General features: G+C 35.7%; 5 protein-coding genes across 5 annotated transcripts; 2 read left to right on the top strand and 3 right to left on the bottom strand.

Annotated features, from left to right (window-relative positions):
* Nucleotides 1–3,204: 3,204 nt before the first annotated feature.
* On the top strand, nucleotides 3,205–4,299 carry LOC139889932 (uncharacterized mitochondrial protein AtMg00810-like). The gene has a single exon (XM_071872845.1). The coding sequence runs from the start codon at nucleotides 3,205–3,207 to the stop codon at nucleotides 4,297–4,299; it is 1,095 nt and encodes a 364-aa protein (XP_071728946.1).
* A 1,817-nt stretch (nucleotides 4,300–6,116) lies between these two features.
* Nucleotides 6,117–9,890, top strand: LOC139889931 (low-temperature-induced 65 kDa protein-like). The gene is made up of 6 exons (XM_071872844.1): nucleotides 6,117–6,168; nucleotides 6,288–6,428; nucleotides 6,526–6,795; nucleotides 7,075–7,194; nucleotides 9,113–9,769; nucleotides 9,850–9,890. The coding sequence occupies exons 1-6, from the start codon at nucleotides 6,117–6,119 to the stop codon at nucleotides 9,888–9,890; spliced, it is 1,281 nt and encodes a 426-aa protein (XP_071728945.1).
* A 1,067-nt stretch (nucleotides 9,891–10,957) lies between these two features.
* Nucleotides 10,958–12,803, bottom strand: LOC139893383 (heavy metal-associated isoprenylated plant protein 31-like). The gene is made up of 2 exons (XM_071876540.1): nucleotides 12,725–12,803; nucleotides 10,958–11,289 (listed from the first exon to the last, which is right to left on the bottom strand). Exons 1-2 carry the CDS (start codon nucleotides 12,801–12,803, stop codon nucleotides 10,958–10,960), a joined length of 411 nt encoding a protein of 136 aa, XP_071732641.1.
* Nucleotides 12,804–13,748: 945 nt separating this feature from the next.
* LOC139889930 (uncharacterized) lies at nucleotides 13,749–14,186 on the bottom strand. The gene has a single exon (XM_071872843.1). The coding sequence runs from the start codon at nucleotides 14,184–14,186 to the stop codon at nucleotides 13,749–13,751; it is 438 nt and encodes a 145-aa protein (XP_071728944.1).
* Nucleotides 14,187–15,536: 1,350 nt separating this feature from the next.
* LOC139889929 (uncharacterized) lies at nucleotides 15,537–16,772 on the bottom strand. Its single transcript, XM_071872841.1, has 2 exons — nucleotides 16,198–16,772; nucleotides 15,537–16,107 (listed from the first exon to the last, which is right to left on the bottom strand). Exons 1-2 carry the CDS (start codon nucleotides 16,770–16,772, stop codon nucleotides 15,537–15,539), a joined length of 1,146 nt encoding a protein of 381 aa, XP_071728942.1.
* Between the last annotated feature and the right edge of the window lie 493 nt (nucleotides 16,773–17,265).

Raw genomic sequence — 17,265 nt, 5'->3', positions numbered from 1 at the left:
AACTACACACTGATCTCCATGTGCATCATTTACTTGATATTTGGTACTACCATTCCACAAAACTTTATATTTTGCAGCATCTTTCTTAATTGCCTCAAATAATTTTGTTCCAGTAGGAGTTAGTGGGCCTTCACTTTTAGCAATTACATTCTTCACTTTCACAATTCTCTTCATTAGATATTCCCTAATATATTCAAGAGCAGTGATAACATGCTTGTCTCTAGCATCTACTAACCATCTATTAAACACCTCACATATGTTGTTAAGCAAAATATCAGAATTTGCTCTACCTGCATTTTCAAAACAATAAACAGATTTACTTACCTACATTATCAATGTTCAACATACATTATCTTAAACAAGTACATTTTAAATAATAAAACATGAATTTAATACCTGTAAAATGACTTCTGGCCCAGTGCTTGGCAGGCACCTTAGCTAACCATACATAGCATGGCTCACTAAAACCTTTCAACTTCTTCATTGCCTCATCAAATTCTGGTACAGTTAGTGCAGTAGAACAGTTCCAAAGATGGTTCCTATATGCAGTTCCACTCCACTTTTTCCTCATATTCTGTTGCAGGTGTCTTAGGCAATATCTGTGCTCAGCAAATGGGAAATTCCTTGAAACTGCCTCTATCAATCCCTGAAACATAAGTTAAATTGTTAATATTAATACAAGTAAGCCTTCACATTAACTTAAATAATTAAACACTTATACCTTTTGTCTATCACTTATGAAGGTAAAGTTTGCCATTGTTCCTAGTTCCAAGTCTTGACCCAAAATATTCAGAAACCAACCCCATGATGCATAACACTCTGATTCCACAAATGCATAAGCAACAGGGTATATCCCATTGTTGGAATCAAGACCAACTGCTGTAAGAATGTGACCATATGATGGTTCTTTCATGAAAGCTCCATCAAGACCAATAAGATCTCTTCCTAAAGCTCTAAACCCATTCTTCAAAGGTCCTAAACATATATACACTCTTTTAAAAACCTTAGTGGGTGCATCTGGATCCACACCTTCAGTTTCAGTTTCAACTCTAACTGTTGTACCATCATTGCATTTCATCAACTCTGCAAGATAATCTCTTAAATCCTTATACTGAGCTACATAATCACCACTTATAGCAGTTTGTGCCTTCTTTAAAGCTCTGTATGCCTTCATGTATGTTACTTCAACCTCAAATTTAGATTCACACTGACTTTTCACAGCCTTGGGTGGTAAAGTAGGGTTTGAACCTAGTTGATCAACAATTGTTGTAGAAATAAACTTGGAAGTACAATGGCTTAACACTCTTGACTGGAAGCAACAATGTTTGTCTTCTAGGGTTTTCACCTGCCAAGTCTCACCATTTGCAGATTTTGAACAATGTATTTTCCAACCACACTTTTTTATTTCTTGGGTTGTGTTCTGCTTGTCTTCATTGTTTAATTCTTGGGGTGTGTTTTGTTTTCTTTTCCCACTTGAAGATTCGTTTTTTGACTTTCTTTTTTTGTGGTTCCCATTCTTAACTTTTTCATTTGATTTGTCTTGTTTGAAGTCCCCATTATTTACTTTCTCACCAACCTCACCTTCATTTCTTTGATTTGCAGTTAATTCATTCCTTACCATACCTACACAACAAGCTCTTACTCTTATATTGTCATTATACAATATCTTTAACATCCTTCTAGTCTCAATAGCATGTAATTTTATATAATCTTTCACATCTTCTCTAGTAGCAAACTTTTGACCCACATAGAAATGTGTTTTTGACAAATCAGTTATAGCATTTTGTTGTTTCTTAAGTTCCTTAAGCTTTTTCTTCCTAACACCATCACCTAAATCATCATCACTAGAAAAATCATCATTGTCAACCACATTAATATCTTCATCATCTAAATTAGTTTCATTATTACCTTCACCTTTACCCACTATTTCATCTTCAAGACTAAATTTAAAACCTTTCATGTCAACTTCAACATCAACTACTTTACAGTTTTCATCAACAATTTGTTCATCATCACTGCACAAACTCTGCACATCATCATCACTCTCATCATTAAACCCCTCATCAAACCCCTCATATGTTGTATGTTCATCTTGTACAGGAACTTCAACACGTGCTTGTACATCATTGTCATTCATCACAACACTCTCTTGTGTACATGTGTTATGCACATTCATTGTACTTGGTTCTCCCTCACCTTGTATCCAATCTAGAAGTAATTTCTTTTGTACACATGGTTTTCTAACTTTCAACTTCATTGGTTTAACAGGCACAACCTCATCCTCAACAATCTCCTCTATAACAACTCCTCTAGGGCTAAAAGGTTTGTATAAAGTGGTTCTTCCATGTTCAGCATAAACCCAAATTTCCTTATGTTCCCTAACGTATTTGCACAAATTCAATACATCTTCATCACTACCTAAGGCCTCTAAACCGTAATCAAGACAAGTATTTGGTCTTAAAAAGTGAAGAATAATAATACTCTTACCAGGGTAACCTACATCTTCCATCATATCAAGAACTTCATTAACTGAAAATGTATCACTGTCAATACAATCAACGTAATTAAATTTACCATTTAAGTATTTTCTTCCAGGTGGATCCGTAAAATAACCACCATGATGCAGCTTCATCGTAAAAATCATGGAATCAGACCCATACACCAAACCAATGTCATCTTCTTCAGTGTCTCGAATGGTGTATAATCTATCACGTCTGGGTGACGACGACATTGATATGCTCGTAACAGTTATGGTTGGTAGTAACAATTAGGGTTTTTACAAATCGATTGGGGATGAAATTGAATAGTCGTGGTTAGGAAAAGAGGGAAAAAGGGGATATATAGCTGAATATAATTGGTGTTATTAGACGAAAATACCCCTCACGTGCTCGGCACATGATGAGGGCTAACGGTGCAAATTGACGTCTGGTAGTCCCAGTGATTAAATTTGTAAAGATTTTAAACCACAATGATTAAAGTTGCAAAAAAAAAACCACAGTGACCAAAAGTGCAATTTTTTACAAACCACAGTGACCAAAGTTGTAATTAAGTCATTTTTGAATATTAACGTTGGTTTACTACCAACGGAAGCCTAGGCCACTGCTCCTGTTTACTGTATCTGTTTAACGAGCTTAAGAATTATGGAAATTGGGGATTATGCATATATGTGGTAGGATTCGGATGATTTCTTTAGGTTTTTTTTTAATGTGGAGCTTGGATGTATTGGTGGACGTAGTTGAATCAGTTATTTGTTTGGGTTCTTCGTTTACGTTGTTTGTATTGACTTCTGGCAATGATGAGACTTATATTCGTAAATTTATCTCACGACTTCATGATGAATTCGCAATTAAAGATCTTGGTCATCTTAGTTATTTTTTGGGACTTGAGGTTATGTACACTGACTCCGGGATATTTCTTAGTCAAACAAAGTATGCTTATGATATTCTTACGCGAGCTAAGCTACTTGATGTAAAACCTGTTGCAACTCCGTTATCTACAACTGAAAAATTTTCGACTAGCGGTTCTTCTTTTAAGGATCCCACTCTTTATCGCTCGCTTGTTGGTGCTCTTCAGTATCTTACGATTACGCGTCCTGACTTGTCCTACGCTATTAATCAAGTAAGTCAGTTTTTGCATGCTCCTACCGATGATCATTTTCAGGCTGTCAAACGTATCCTTCGCTATGTCAAGGGTACTATCTCTTATTGGCTTACTTTTTCTCACACAAAGTCGCCCACTTTACTCGGTTATTCGGACGCTGATTGGGCTCGCTGTTTGGAAACTCGGCGGTCCACTTATGGCTATTCCATTTTCTTAGGTGGGAATCTTGTGTCCTGGAGTGCAAAGAAACAACTAACGGTTTCCCGTTCTAGTTGTGAGTCTGAGTATCGGGCTCTCGCTAATACCGCTGCTGAAGTCATCTGGATAACTCATTTGCTTCGTGAGTTGCATGTTCTTCCACCGGATCGACCAACTATTCTTTGTGATAACAAGAGTGCAATCTTTTTGAGTCAAAATCCGGTCTCTAACAAACGCTCAAAACATATTGATATTGATTATCATTTTATTCGGGAGCTTATCTCTTCTGGTCGTTTATACACCAAGTTCGTGCCTACTACACTCCAACTTGCTAATATATTTACAAAGAGTCTCCCTAGACCTTTATTTGAAGAGTTTCGTACCAAGCTTCATGTTGGTCCACCACCTATTCGCTTGAGGGGGGTATTAGCCGTAATAACATACAACTCGGAGAACAAGTTGAGGCCAAGTCAAAGTCTTATACTTAGGGACAAAGTTTAGTCTAAATATTTGTAGAGATATTCTTTCCTTATTGTTGTAACTGTATGCTCTATATATAGATCAATAATAAACCCTAAAAGGGTACGGTTTATTCAATCCTTACACTTTTGATTGTTTATATTACTTTTTTTTTTTTTTTTTTTTGAAAGACAAACTTGCATCAGTCCGGACCGAAGCCTAGTCATCATTTGCACACACACACGCGCTTTCGGGCAGGAAACCCGAACCACACTCTGAGGATCCGACCCTTTAACCATCCCGAGGGGCAGGCGGGCCGGATCTTAGTCCCGGAGCGGGTCGATAAAACCTTCCCTTTGGGCCACCTTCAAGGAATATATTTCAATTCCTAGAGCGGGTGACGAGGCTCGAACCCGAGACCTCTAGCCCTGCGAGTACACAAGTGTAACCGCGGTACCATTGAATCAATGCTTCGTTGGTGATTGTTTATATTACTTACATTGTGTTAGGGCTAGTTTACAATTTTGTATTCTCGTAGACCCTCCAACAGACTTATTGACGAGTTTTACGGCAGACCTATCTATTTTAGTTTTCGCTCTAAAGGATGACATAAAGCGAATTGATCAATTGATCAATCACTTTATTAAAATCAAAGGCTTTATCCAATACACGAATTATATTTATATACATATTTAAATTTAATATTTAATGAATTTTTCTTGAATGACAGAATATATATATATATATATATATATATATATATATATATATATATATATATATATATATATATATATATATATATATATTAAATTAAATATGATTAATATTAATATTTAATGAATTGAGTTGAGGGATAGATTTTTTAATACTATCGCGCTTCTAGTTAAGTGATATTCTCATTCTTTGTATTTGGAGTTATGGTTGTTATGAGTTCGAGCTTCGCTCAGCTCACCTAATGCTCCTTCCAAAAATGCGTGTGTGTAATAAATGATCGCGAATGTGATTAATTTCTCTATGGTTGATGCCGAAATTCGCTTTAAAAAAAATAGATTTTTTAATATTGACAAACCTTCTCAAATAACAATTAATTTGAACTAGTTTTCGAACCCTCGCTTCGCGGCGGGGGTTCGATTTTTAATGTATTTTATTGTGTTTAGTTACGGAGCCTGCGAGTGAAAAATCAACATATATGAAAAGTACCTTAAATATTTAACGTTTTTTTAAAAGTGTCCGTTTTGCGTATAGTTAGTGACATTGTGTTCATAAAATTATTTCGAGTTTAAGTATGGTGTCGGAAAAATTTAACTCGTTGCGAGCGAGAAGATATGACCTGTTGAATATTTGAGTGGAGTTTATTTAAAATATTTTATGAAAATTTTGATTTGACGCTTTAACCCCTGTATTTGGGGCCGATTTTAATTTTTGAACAAAGTGTGGGGGGGGCTTTTGTGGTGTTACTTGAAAGAAAGAAGGGAAAAAAAGATGAAAAGACGAAAATACCCCTAGTACTATTTATAAGTTTTGTCGAATAGTTAATATGGTAATGTGAACGAACTTTATCGAAAAAGAATAACTGTTTACAAAATTCCTAAAAACCTTTCAGGTGCTCTGAAAAAAATACTCAAAAAACGCTAGAGAGAGATGCATCATCATGACATTCGTGCCACGTGTCTACAATATTATACGTGTAAGCTCCCTACCTGTCCGACCTGGCTAGTTAACTCATATCCTTATGACCTTATCTATTTTCTTTCTCCTTTAAAAGACCCTCATTTTCATTCTCTTCACATCATATCATCCAAAACTTTTTATATACTACATAAAACAACCAGTATTCAAATTCAAATTATCTCATTATGGAATCACAAATGCACCGCACTCAGTATGATGACCCGCTCCATGCCACTGGTAATTATACATCCCTTCTAATTATTTAATTTAATATAACAATTTACGTATTTAAATAGACATTTTATTACTTCGAAACTTAATGAAAATACTCGGCCTTAATGTGGTTAAATTTAAAGGTACGATTGAGGAAGAACATGGTGGAGAGACCAAATCTGCAATGAAAAAGGTGAAAGAAAAGGTGGAAAAATTAAAGGACACAATCAAACATGGCCATCATCATGACAAACATGACCACAAAGATCATGAACAGCATCCATGTTAGTTTTTTGTATTCAAAATTTTGATCATTCTATAATATAATACCTACACCAAAAGTTGAGTCAATTTAATTAAATATGAATTCTGTTTTTGTAGCGAATGATTCGCCATTGGTTAAGACTGGTCTAGTGCAACCAACAGTAATGGGTACTCCAGTTTTAGCAGAGGACCTTTACGCTACTCATTCCAATATAGTCGACCCACCCGTACGGTCATTTGCACAGTGGGAAGAAGAGGAGAAACACGGTGATCCGCCGCCGCTGTCCACCGGAACTTACGGGACTCATCCGGAAGATTTATCTCAGTTTGGCCACCATCCTTATACACAACATCATCAATCAAGGGACAACATTGAAAAAATAGCAGGTGTAAACAAGGATCCAACAGATGTGTCTCGGGTCGATAATAGTGTATACGGGCAAGAACGACCCATAAGTGGTTTTGGAGGATATACTGGCATGGAAGAAGATCCTTATGCTGCCAACGTGGCAGCAGTTCCTCCGGCTGATTATCAGACTGAAGTCAATGATCCAACAATTGGTCTATCTCAGTTTGGCCAACGTCCTTATAGTCAGCATCAATCAACTGGCGTAACCAAGGATCCAAGAGAAGTGTCTCGGGTCGATCGTAGTGTATACGGGCAAGAACGACCCGTAAGTGGTATTGGAGGTCATACTGGCATGGAAAAAGATCCTTATGCTGCCAACGTGGCAGAGGCTCCTCCAGCTAATTATCAGACTAAAGTCGATGATCCAACAAATGGAGGTACGATTAAAAAGGGTTTATTTTATTCCATAACGTAATAGATAGTACTAGTAGATGTATACAGAGACAATAAAACAGGCCAAGTTCTAGTACCAACATAAATATAATGGGCCTAACTAAAAGAAAGCCGTTTTGTTGGTTACCACGGGCCTCGACCCAACAACTGGTTGTTTTGTTTGTTACGCCGCGGGTTGTTGACACTAGTTGTCTAGTTAGGAGTCCTTATGACATGTCAGTGGTAGGGGTTGACCTACTCACAATTCTAGAATCAAACTCAGAAGGTCGTATACAATTTGAGTGTTAGATTATGAAATTCTAATATTTTTATAGAGGTTCATTCTAGACTAGTAACTCTAAAAATAAATATAAGGTCGTATATTTACTTTCTAAAATTTTTAAGAAGGTTTATTTTAACTAGACCTACTTTTTTTTTTTTTTTTTTTTTTTTTGAAAAGCAATAAGATTTATTAATGTAAAATAAGGTTCAGTACATGAGATATACATCCACACCCTACTGTACTATCCTAAAAAAACTCAACAAACTCGATCAAAGGAAAATACCGAGAGTTACAAGGCTAATATGCTGAGATAGAATTACATTGATCACTAAATAGTTAAATATACATTCGGGTTTACTAGCCAGACGTTCCAATCAATTTGCACACCTTTTAATCGAAGCTAACAATTTGGATCTCGTTTAGAGCCGTTGGGCCGCACCAATCTTTATTGTTGAAAACTTCATTGTTCCGATTTTTTCATATCATTGTAACCACACACGTCCGCTCGACTGCCTATCAAATTTTTGAACCAAGCGTTGAGGTAGTAACGGATACGTTTCCCGCGAAAGACCGGCTAATTCTAAAAATAAATATAAGGTTATATATTAAAAATTTGGTGATTTTCTTATACAATTTAAATATAACTCCGTAAGCTTTTATAAAAAGAAATTCAAACTAGTGGGTCGTGGATCCCACCTCATAGGCTCATACCCGGCCATCGTTTAAATTTAAATATAGTGATGGCTTACAAAACTTTAATATTACTCCGTACCATAAAATTTTGAAGGAAAAAAAAAAAGTTAACTAGTGGGGGTCCTATTATCCACCCCACATAGCCTACATTATTCGCCTTGACTTGCCTCTTTTATTGTCTCTTTATTTTTATTTATATGGGAATGAGAATTGATATTTTCACGATCATTTTTACTTGTTTCACCTAAAATTTCTATATTATTCGCCTTGACTTTTATTGATATTTACTTGTTTCACTTAAAATTCCTAAAATGCCATTAATGATAAATTTACATAATTTTTTTAGAACATTTTATTATAATTTATAGAAGGGTATTTTAGAAAAAAAGGATGAAATGATAATAGAAGAAGTAAAAGTGATTGTGAAAATATTATCTCCCTTATTTATATAGTGGTGGATCTCTTTATATAAGAGTGGTTGGGCTACCATTGAAATATGGTAACTGGTGGAAGTTTTTTTTCGGATTTTAGCTAGTGACATCAAATGCATATTTTAATTTGTGGAGTGACACTACTAAGTAGTGTAAAATAAATTTGATCTTTTAATTAGTTACATCCGTGACTATGATTTTTAAATTCACCACACCACTGATTTATTCCTTATTCTTCTCGTAATTTATTATGATCGTGAAAAGTAATCCATTTTTCATGGTATGAGCGCAAAGACCTAAAATCCGTAACAACTACTGAATGTGCATTCAAACCATCGGGGCGTTGATATCCTCGTTAGTAGCAGCTTTTTTGGGTAGATACGAAAATGGTTAGGAACGATGACGGATAACCCGGTTAAGTCACATATTATTATGTTCCTCGGATAGCTAAACCTGGTTTGAATAGGAAAAACCTTATAAGTTTCTTTTGAAGTGGATCGATTGACCTTTTTGCAGGTGGGAAAGAAGTAGGGATTACTGGAGTCTTGAAGTCATTCGACAAAATGAGCGTGTATGATCACGAGCCACATTTAAAGGCTACAAAACCAGATCAAGAAAAACCGGATCAGCATGTGTTCACCGGATCTCACGATCAGTTTAAGCCTGAGACGGTTGAGAGTCCCCCACTAGACACTATCGCTACCGACCCATCGAACAAGGATAGAAGCTATTCGCAAAAGATAAAATTTGCCACATCAGCGGTCACTGATAAGGCTGCAGCGGTTAAAGGCACTATCGTCTCAAAACTGAGCTCCTCTGGTGCAAAGAAAGGTGATGCAACTGATAAGTCACACGAAGGTAATACGAAACCGTACTCGGCAACTGATTATGCACATGTAGTTGCTGATACGTTGTCAGGGACGCTGGGGCCGGTTTACGAGAAAGTGGCGAGAGCTGGGAGCTCGGTGATGTCGAAAATGCAAGGGTCAGGGCAGGAAGAGAATACTGAGAACGTTGGGAGTCCACGTGTAAGGGTAAAAGAGTATTTGGTTAACACGTTTAAGCCCGGTGATGATGATAAAATGCTGTCGGAGACGATAACAAATGTTTTTCATCGCAGAAAGGGGAATGTGCCGATGCAAGAGACTATTACGGAGACTACTACGGCATATGGTGAGTGCCGTTGATATTTATTGTTTTGTGGTTATCAATGACATGTTGAGGTGTATGAATTGGTGATGTTTTGTTTGCAGTGATTAAAGATGAAGGTGAAAGAAGGCTACAGGAAAATTGAGTTCCATCTAGATGTATGTTTTGTGATGTTAGTTGAGTTGTTTATGAGTTTCTGTTTCTGCATTTTGAGAGGATGGACTATGGTTGACTAGCATCAGTCTAATGTGAATGTTGGTTGACCATCCAAAGTCAAATAAATGTTTTTCTTTCTTGTGTTGTATGTTGTATATTGTATCACTCTGTATATATCAAAACAAGAACGACTTCTATATATTAAATCAAATTCCGTGGATTCAGGAGTAAAAAAAACTGACTGGTATGGTTGAATAGGATTTGCACTAACGACTCGCGAGTGTTATCCCCATGTGCATCCTTATCTATATATATTGAATAGAATTGTATACATTTTCTCTCTTCATATTCCATTTTTGTGGGTTGAGTTTTGATGTTGTTGTATACACAATCGAATTCGGTTGTTGTTGATTAGGACCAGACTAGTTATTTTTAATTCGGGCTTTGTTTGGCAAAACTAGCTGGTAGCTGTTAGCTTGTAGCTGCTGGCTTGTAGCTGTTAGGTTTTTACATGTATTTAGTCGTTTGACAGAGTAATTGAAACTATTAAAATAAAAATTAAAATGACAAAAAGTTAGAAGCTAAAAGCGAAATGCTACTTCTGGTAGTTTTTAACTTTTAGCTTTTTCAGAGTATTAAAAAGTTTTAAACTCTTACAACAAAACGGAGCTTTTTATTTGATATAAACTTTTTTATAAAAGATAAAAGCTTAAAAAGTTTGAAAAGTTTGTTTTCAAACATGACCTTAATCATATCAATGTTTATTTAAAAAAATTGATTCCCGCCTAACTTTTAGCGCACATCGATTTTACGAGTAATTTGTAACGACAAAAAGATAATAAAATAAATTAGATTAGTCACATGCTTTATACAAAGCCAATGGTCGTGCAAATTATAAGTACCACATATATAGCTCTAGCGGAATTTTCGCTAATAACAACCAATTGCAATACACTGAACACCAAAACCAATCAAAATCAATTAAAATTTTTGTCTCAACATACTTAAATAATGAACTCAAAACAAAATCAGCTAGCTAAACAAATGACTGCCCTTTTACATAATGCTACAAGCATGAGGGTTATCGTCACTAAAAAGCGACGCAACAGCTTCATCGGAGGCAATAGCTACAGAATAAACCGATGGTGTGTGAAAGAAAGTATGCAAATTGTGTCCAGCAGTTTCATTCCGATCATAGTAGTATTGATTAGCAATATGAGTTGGGTACTTGTAAAACGAAGCAAAATGAGATGAGTAACCCGGATAAGGCCACGGCTCGGCTGCTTTACCGGCTCGCTTTATGGCTTTTAAAATTTTCTTTTCATCTAATCCGAAGCCTTTTACCACCACTTTCTGCATCTCCATTTCTATTTCTATCTCTTCCACTCCTAGAAAAACAGGAACATTAAATTGTTAGACTAGAGATTATGAGTAACCCTAATCATCTAATTAACCCTAATGGATCCATGCCTAAATATTGGACTTGGGTCTAATTTAACATGTCTTACATAAAACACCAATCTTATGAATTCGTTTACTAGTTTGATTGGTTTACTAATTTGGTATAAGTTGACACAAAATGGGTAGATTAGGTAACCGGTTAAATATGGAACTCGTCCAAAGTATTTTTAGAACAACTTTGGTGCTCTGAGAAATGCTACAAAAAACGAGTATAAAGAATCTTTTTGGCTGACTTTTGTATATACTAAAAAAACAAAAGTTACACAAACTTTAGAATAGAACATTATAAATAAATAAATGGGTTGAGATGTATACTCTGTACTAAAGTTTTTAAGGTTTAAAAGTGTCATAAAAAATGATAGATCTAATGTAGCTCACTCAGAGTCAGTAGGTGAAGACAACATTGTTGTATTAAAAAGTGGTAAACTGTGTAAAAAATAAAAAACCTCGGTCAACCGTCTACAATGACATTGTCTAGTGTAGAGCAGCGGGGTCTTAAGCTATTATATTGTTTTATTCGATTTTTAACGTTTTGCCCCGTCAACAAAGATTTTTGAATTTGCCAGTAGTTAAAAGTGTTTAACATCCAAAAAAAAAATTGGAACTTAACGAATTGATGAAAACGAGGAAACAAATGGGAACTAAAGCAAAAATCAACAAACTAACGCCTGAAACCTAACAAACTTTAAGAAACATCCATATCGTCCCAACATTCAAACGGTTTAATTATTTATTTCTTTTAATGGGTTGACATGTACGTGGTACTTTACTTAACAAAAATCGTTAATGTTCATTATTTAGTTGAACATAAAATTAAAATACTTTAAGGGTGCGTTTGTTTGCCTCTTAATGGAATGGTTCAGTGCTGAATGCTGAACCAATCAGCATTCAGTGCGTTTGTTATTGACCTCTGAATGACATATGGTGCTGAATGGTTCAGAATTCAGTGTTGAATCATTCAGAGATTGATCACTCTCTTAACCATTAAGAGCCTAACTTTTATGTAATTTTCTACTCAAATCCTATCCTGAACACTTAACTAACAAGTATATTGAATATTTTATTCATGTTACACTTTAATGTAATTTTACTCAGTTTATATCGTTCATTCTAAATGATTATCAAACAGCTTATTTTCATTTAGAACAAACTTTATTCAGAGGCTTTGAATCATTCAGGTTCTGAACCATTCAGCGCTAAATCATTCAGTTTTATCAAACGCACCCTAAGAAACCTTATTTCTTTATAGATTTTTAGATTATCTAATTGCCTAACTGAACTTAATGTATAGTTTTAACTTAGAAAAATGATTTTAATACATTTATTTTATAACATATTAATAATTAATAAGAGTGTACATACCTTTGAGCTTAAATAGAGCTCTTTTTAGCTTTGAAGCACAACCATGGCAATCCAAATTTGGAACTCTCACTTCCACCATCTGCAATAACACCCCATAAACAATAAATAATCATAATCATACCATTCATACAATTATGTAGGAATATAATCATAATATAATATATTGAGAGAGGATGAGAGACTTACAGACATTGCTAATGCTTGGAGCTTACTACAAAAGATTTTATAAAACTAAAAATGTTTTAGGCTTCAATAAATACCAAAAAACTTATTAGTATAATTCTGTGTGCAATGAAGTGTCTATGTTTACGTGAGAGCATGCGTAAGAGCAAACCAGAAAAGAGAATCCACTTTTATGTCGGGTTAGCAACAACACATTGATTCAGAAGCTACCTTTTACTTTTTAATATTAATTATTACTCCCTCCGTCCCAATTTAATAGTCCACAGACAAAATGGCACACAGTTTTAGGAAATCCCACTAACTTCATTTATCCACCAATGAAATATTTTCTCTCTCCAGATCCACCAATCAAATATCCTCTTTCCTTTCTATTTATGGAAGTGGACTATTAATTTGGGACATCCCAAAATGGAAAAACAGGACTATCTAATTGGGACGGAGGTAGTAATATTTTTTTTTGAAAAGCGATATATATAGTATATACATACATAAAATGTACAGTGTGTAGTTGTGATCCACGAATCCTAGCACGAGCTATACATGTGTATCTTTGAAATGTTCACGACACTACAAACAGATTACATTCGCGATGAACTAACAAGACAGACATGACTAAAGATCTTCAGCCCGGGTCAAAGGTTCCAATTTTGATCGGGTCAAGAAGCCATTGTAGCCAATTTCCGTTTAATTTACTCGAACAATTATTAATCCACTCAAAAGTCTTGACTTGAATTTCGCATATGATTTTCGCCGCGCACCAAGAATCGTCTTTGAACACTTTTTGATTCCTGTTTTTCCAGAGCATGTAAATCGTCGTCCACGTGATTGCTTGCCAGATTTTTCAGAGTCTACTTGGAAGGTTCGCGTAAGTCGTGTTAACCAGCAACGTTTTGAGATCACAAGACGTAGGTATGATGATCTTCCACCAATTATGAATACCGGTCCACACTTCATGTGCAAGCTTACACGAGAATAAGGCATGATCGATTGATTCGGGGGTGTCATTACAGATTGGACAAGATAAATTCCCCAAATAAATACCTCGTTTTGCTAGTTCCTGTTTCACAGCGATCCTTCCTTTTAGAACACGCCAAACAAAGATTCCAATTTTTTGTGGAATCAAATTGTTGCGGATTGTTGCATCGCCCACATTAGGTCTTGGAAGAATTATATTGTCAATTTTGGTTGCCATAGCCTTTGAGGAGTATGTGTTGCTGTTGTCGAGTGTGCAGCTCCATGAGGTGTGTCCCGAATCGATTGATCCCTGCTCCGATATCATTATTCAGTATTTTGTCTACCATATACTCCGAATTTAAAATCATTATTCATTAGTATTACGAGTAGTATTTTACCGATCATTACAACAACCATGACCGTTTCTCATTTAACACTATTTCTTGATTTCTTCTTCTTCTCATGGGGGACCAAATCAATGATGTTTGCCTATTGGGCCATCACGCCCAGCCCATTTAGACCATTTTTAATGGTGACGGACGTGATGGGGGTGATGGGGGGTTTTTGTGGGGTATAGTGCTGAGTTGGCAAATGTGATGGGGTGATGGCGTGATGGAGTTTGTAGTGGTGGGCGTGATGGTTATGTGATGGAGTTAATTTTAATTTTAGTTTTTCATTTTATATCATTATTATTATTATTATTATTATTATTATTATTATTATTATTATTATTATTACTATTATTATTATTACTATTATTATTATTATTATTATTACAAAAATAAATCACAAATTTTTTTTTGAACGTCACTTTTATTAAAACAACATCACGGTTACAATTTTTTGAAACTACAGATTAAACACGATGACAACGAAAACTACCCAACGACAACGATAATAGAACAAAACATTTAGAAATCATTGAAATCAGGAGAATCGGACGAATAGAATTTGCCATCCGTGTCGTACTGTGGTCCGAAGGGCACGTACTCCTCTTCATCAGACACGATATTTTCGCTCTCATCCCGGAACTCGATATACAACTTAATGATTTCGTTGCTGGTCACTGCTCGACCCACAAGCATGGTCCAATCTTCTTCATCTTTAAGAAGACTGGCTGGAACATTGGGTTCCTTGAAGAACCAGACTTGTGAGAATGTAAGAGGTATGTCCTCTTTCAGAAAATCAAGTAGTTCAGACAACGGGTAATTTCGGACATTCAGGCAATACTCCCTCTGTTCAGAATCGACGGTGGAGTAATTCTTGACCTCGCGGTCGAATTCCCCACCATAGTTAACTTGAAGCATAACATTCATCTGAGACATTTTGAACTTATAAATTTTAGAAGTAGTAGAGAGATAAGTGTTTGAGATGTGGTTTGTTAACAACTGAGGGGTTGTATTTATAGGGGATTGAAGCAAGTGTTTGAACGAATCTAATGGTCATGAATTAAAATCACATGTTGAATACAGCTTTAATAAAGGTAATAGTGGAAACAGCTTTATACAGAGCATCTCTGCTCACCACTACTTTATGCAGAGCATCTCTGCTCATCACTACTGTATTACACGAATCCAAAGTTGAAATTCAAAATACTTAAAATACAAGAATTTATTAAAATACAACAATTTATTAAAATACAACAATTAAATCTAAAATACAACAAACACACAAATTAACCATTCATAGTTCTAAAGTTTGGGGGAAGGCTCCAAATGTGTTCAGTAAGATCATGTCGAAGTTGGTCATGAACATTTCTATCTCGTATTTCTTGTTCTCGTACATCATGACTTGTAGAGCGATTCCTTACATAGTTAGGATTTGCTTCATCAGTGGCCAGTAATTCTTCCTCGATCCAGGTAATGTTAAACCCGTTATCCTCGACTATCATGTTGTGCAATAGCACACAACAATACAATATTCGTCTTAACTTGTTCACGCTATGTGGTCGTCCAGCCATTTGTAGAATATGGAATCTACCTTGAAGAACACCGAATGTTCTCTCCACATCTTTACGTGCACTTTTTTGAAATTGTTTGAATTTTGCACGTGGCTCATCGGTTGGTGTCGAATATGCCTTGATCAATGTTGCCCAATCGGGGTAAATCCCATCAGCTAAATAATAACCATTCATGTATTCCTGACCATTAACAGTAAATGGAGCAAATGGTGCATTTCCATTTTTGATGTCATCGAATAATGAAGATTGATTCAAAACATTCACATCGTTGTTTGCACCCGCAGCACTGAAGAATGCATGCCAAATCCACGTATCATATGAAGCAACGGCTTCAAGAACAATGGTTGGGTGTTTTTAATGACCACTCGTATATTGCCCTTTCCAAGCAACTGGACAATTCCTCCACTGCCAATGCATGCAGTCGATGCTTCCAAGCATTCCCTTAAAACCATGCTTTTCTTCATGAGCGCTATAGAGACGAGCTATATCTCCACTCGTTGGTTTCCTCAAATATTCATCAACATATAGTTGCAGAACACACTTACAAAACATATTTAGACATATTATTGATGTGGCTTCAGACATTTGTAAATATTCATCAAACATGTCTGCTGCTGTACCATACGCCAATTGATGCAACGCAGATGTAATCTTTTGCTCAGTAGTAAAACCTAGTCTACCAAGCGCATCTCTTTTTTGTTTAAAATACTCGAAATGACTAGGTAAAGGTTCTACATCATAACTAAGTATGTCATATTGGATGCGTAAAAGTAAATCTCTACTCATTCTAAAACATCTTCTAAACCAACGATCAAGATAAGTTGGATGCTCTGAAAAATAATGTATGTGTAAATTTTTACCTGCTTCTTCACGATCTCTACGTAGGTAAACTCGACGCTTTCGAACTCGGTCTTCGTTGACAGCTTCTTCAGCATCCAATTCTTCGGCCATTTCTCGTAAAAAAAATCCAAATCCTCTTCATCGTCGAAATCCCAAATATTAAACATTTGGAACAACCCACGTACCATTTTATTTTTTTGAAGTATAGAATAGGAATTTTAATAATATTGAATGAAATGTGTGTGAATAATTGTATAAAGAGTTGGGGTATTTATAGAAAAAAAGAAAAGAAAAAAGAAAGCAAACGGCTAGTTCAACGGTCCAAAACACGTGTCATTCACCCATTCGCAGCTCGGCCCATCACCTTCATGTGATGGAGCCATCGCGTCGGCCGGTATCAAACCCCATCACGCCCCATAGAGGGGTGATGTGTAGTGACCCGGACTTTTCCATGTTTATATATATTAATTGAGATTGATATTTACATGATTAAATGTTTCCAACATGTTAAGCAATCAAACTTGTTAAGACTTGATTAATTAAAATATGTTTCATATAGACAATTGACCATCCAAGTTGACCGGTGATTCACGAACGTTAAAAC

Source organism: Rutidosis leptorrhynchoides, chromosome 2 (assembly GCF_046630445.1).
Source record: "Rutidosis leptorrhynchoides isolate AG116_Rl617_1_P2 chromosome 2, CSIRO_AGI_Rlap_v1, whole genome shotgun sequence".
In the NCBI taxonomy this organism is placed as follows: domain Eukaryota; kingdom Viridiplantae; phylum Streptophyta; class Magnoliopsida; order Asterales; family Asteraceae; genus Rutidosis; species Rutidosis leptorrhynchoides.
Note: the sequence above shows the minus strand (reverse complement) of the source record. Positions and strands in the feature narration are given on the sequence as shown.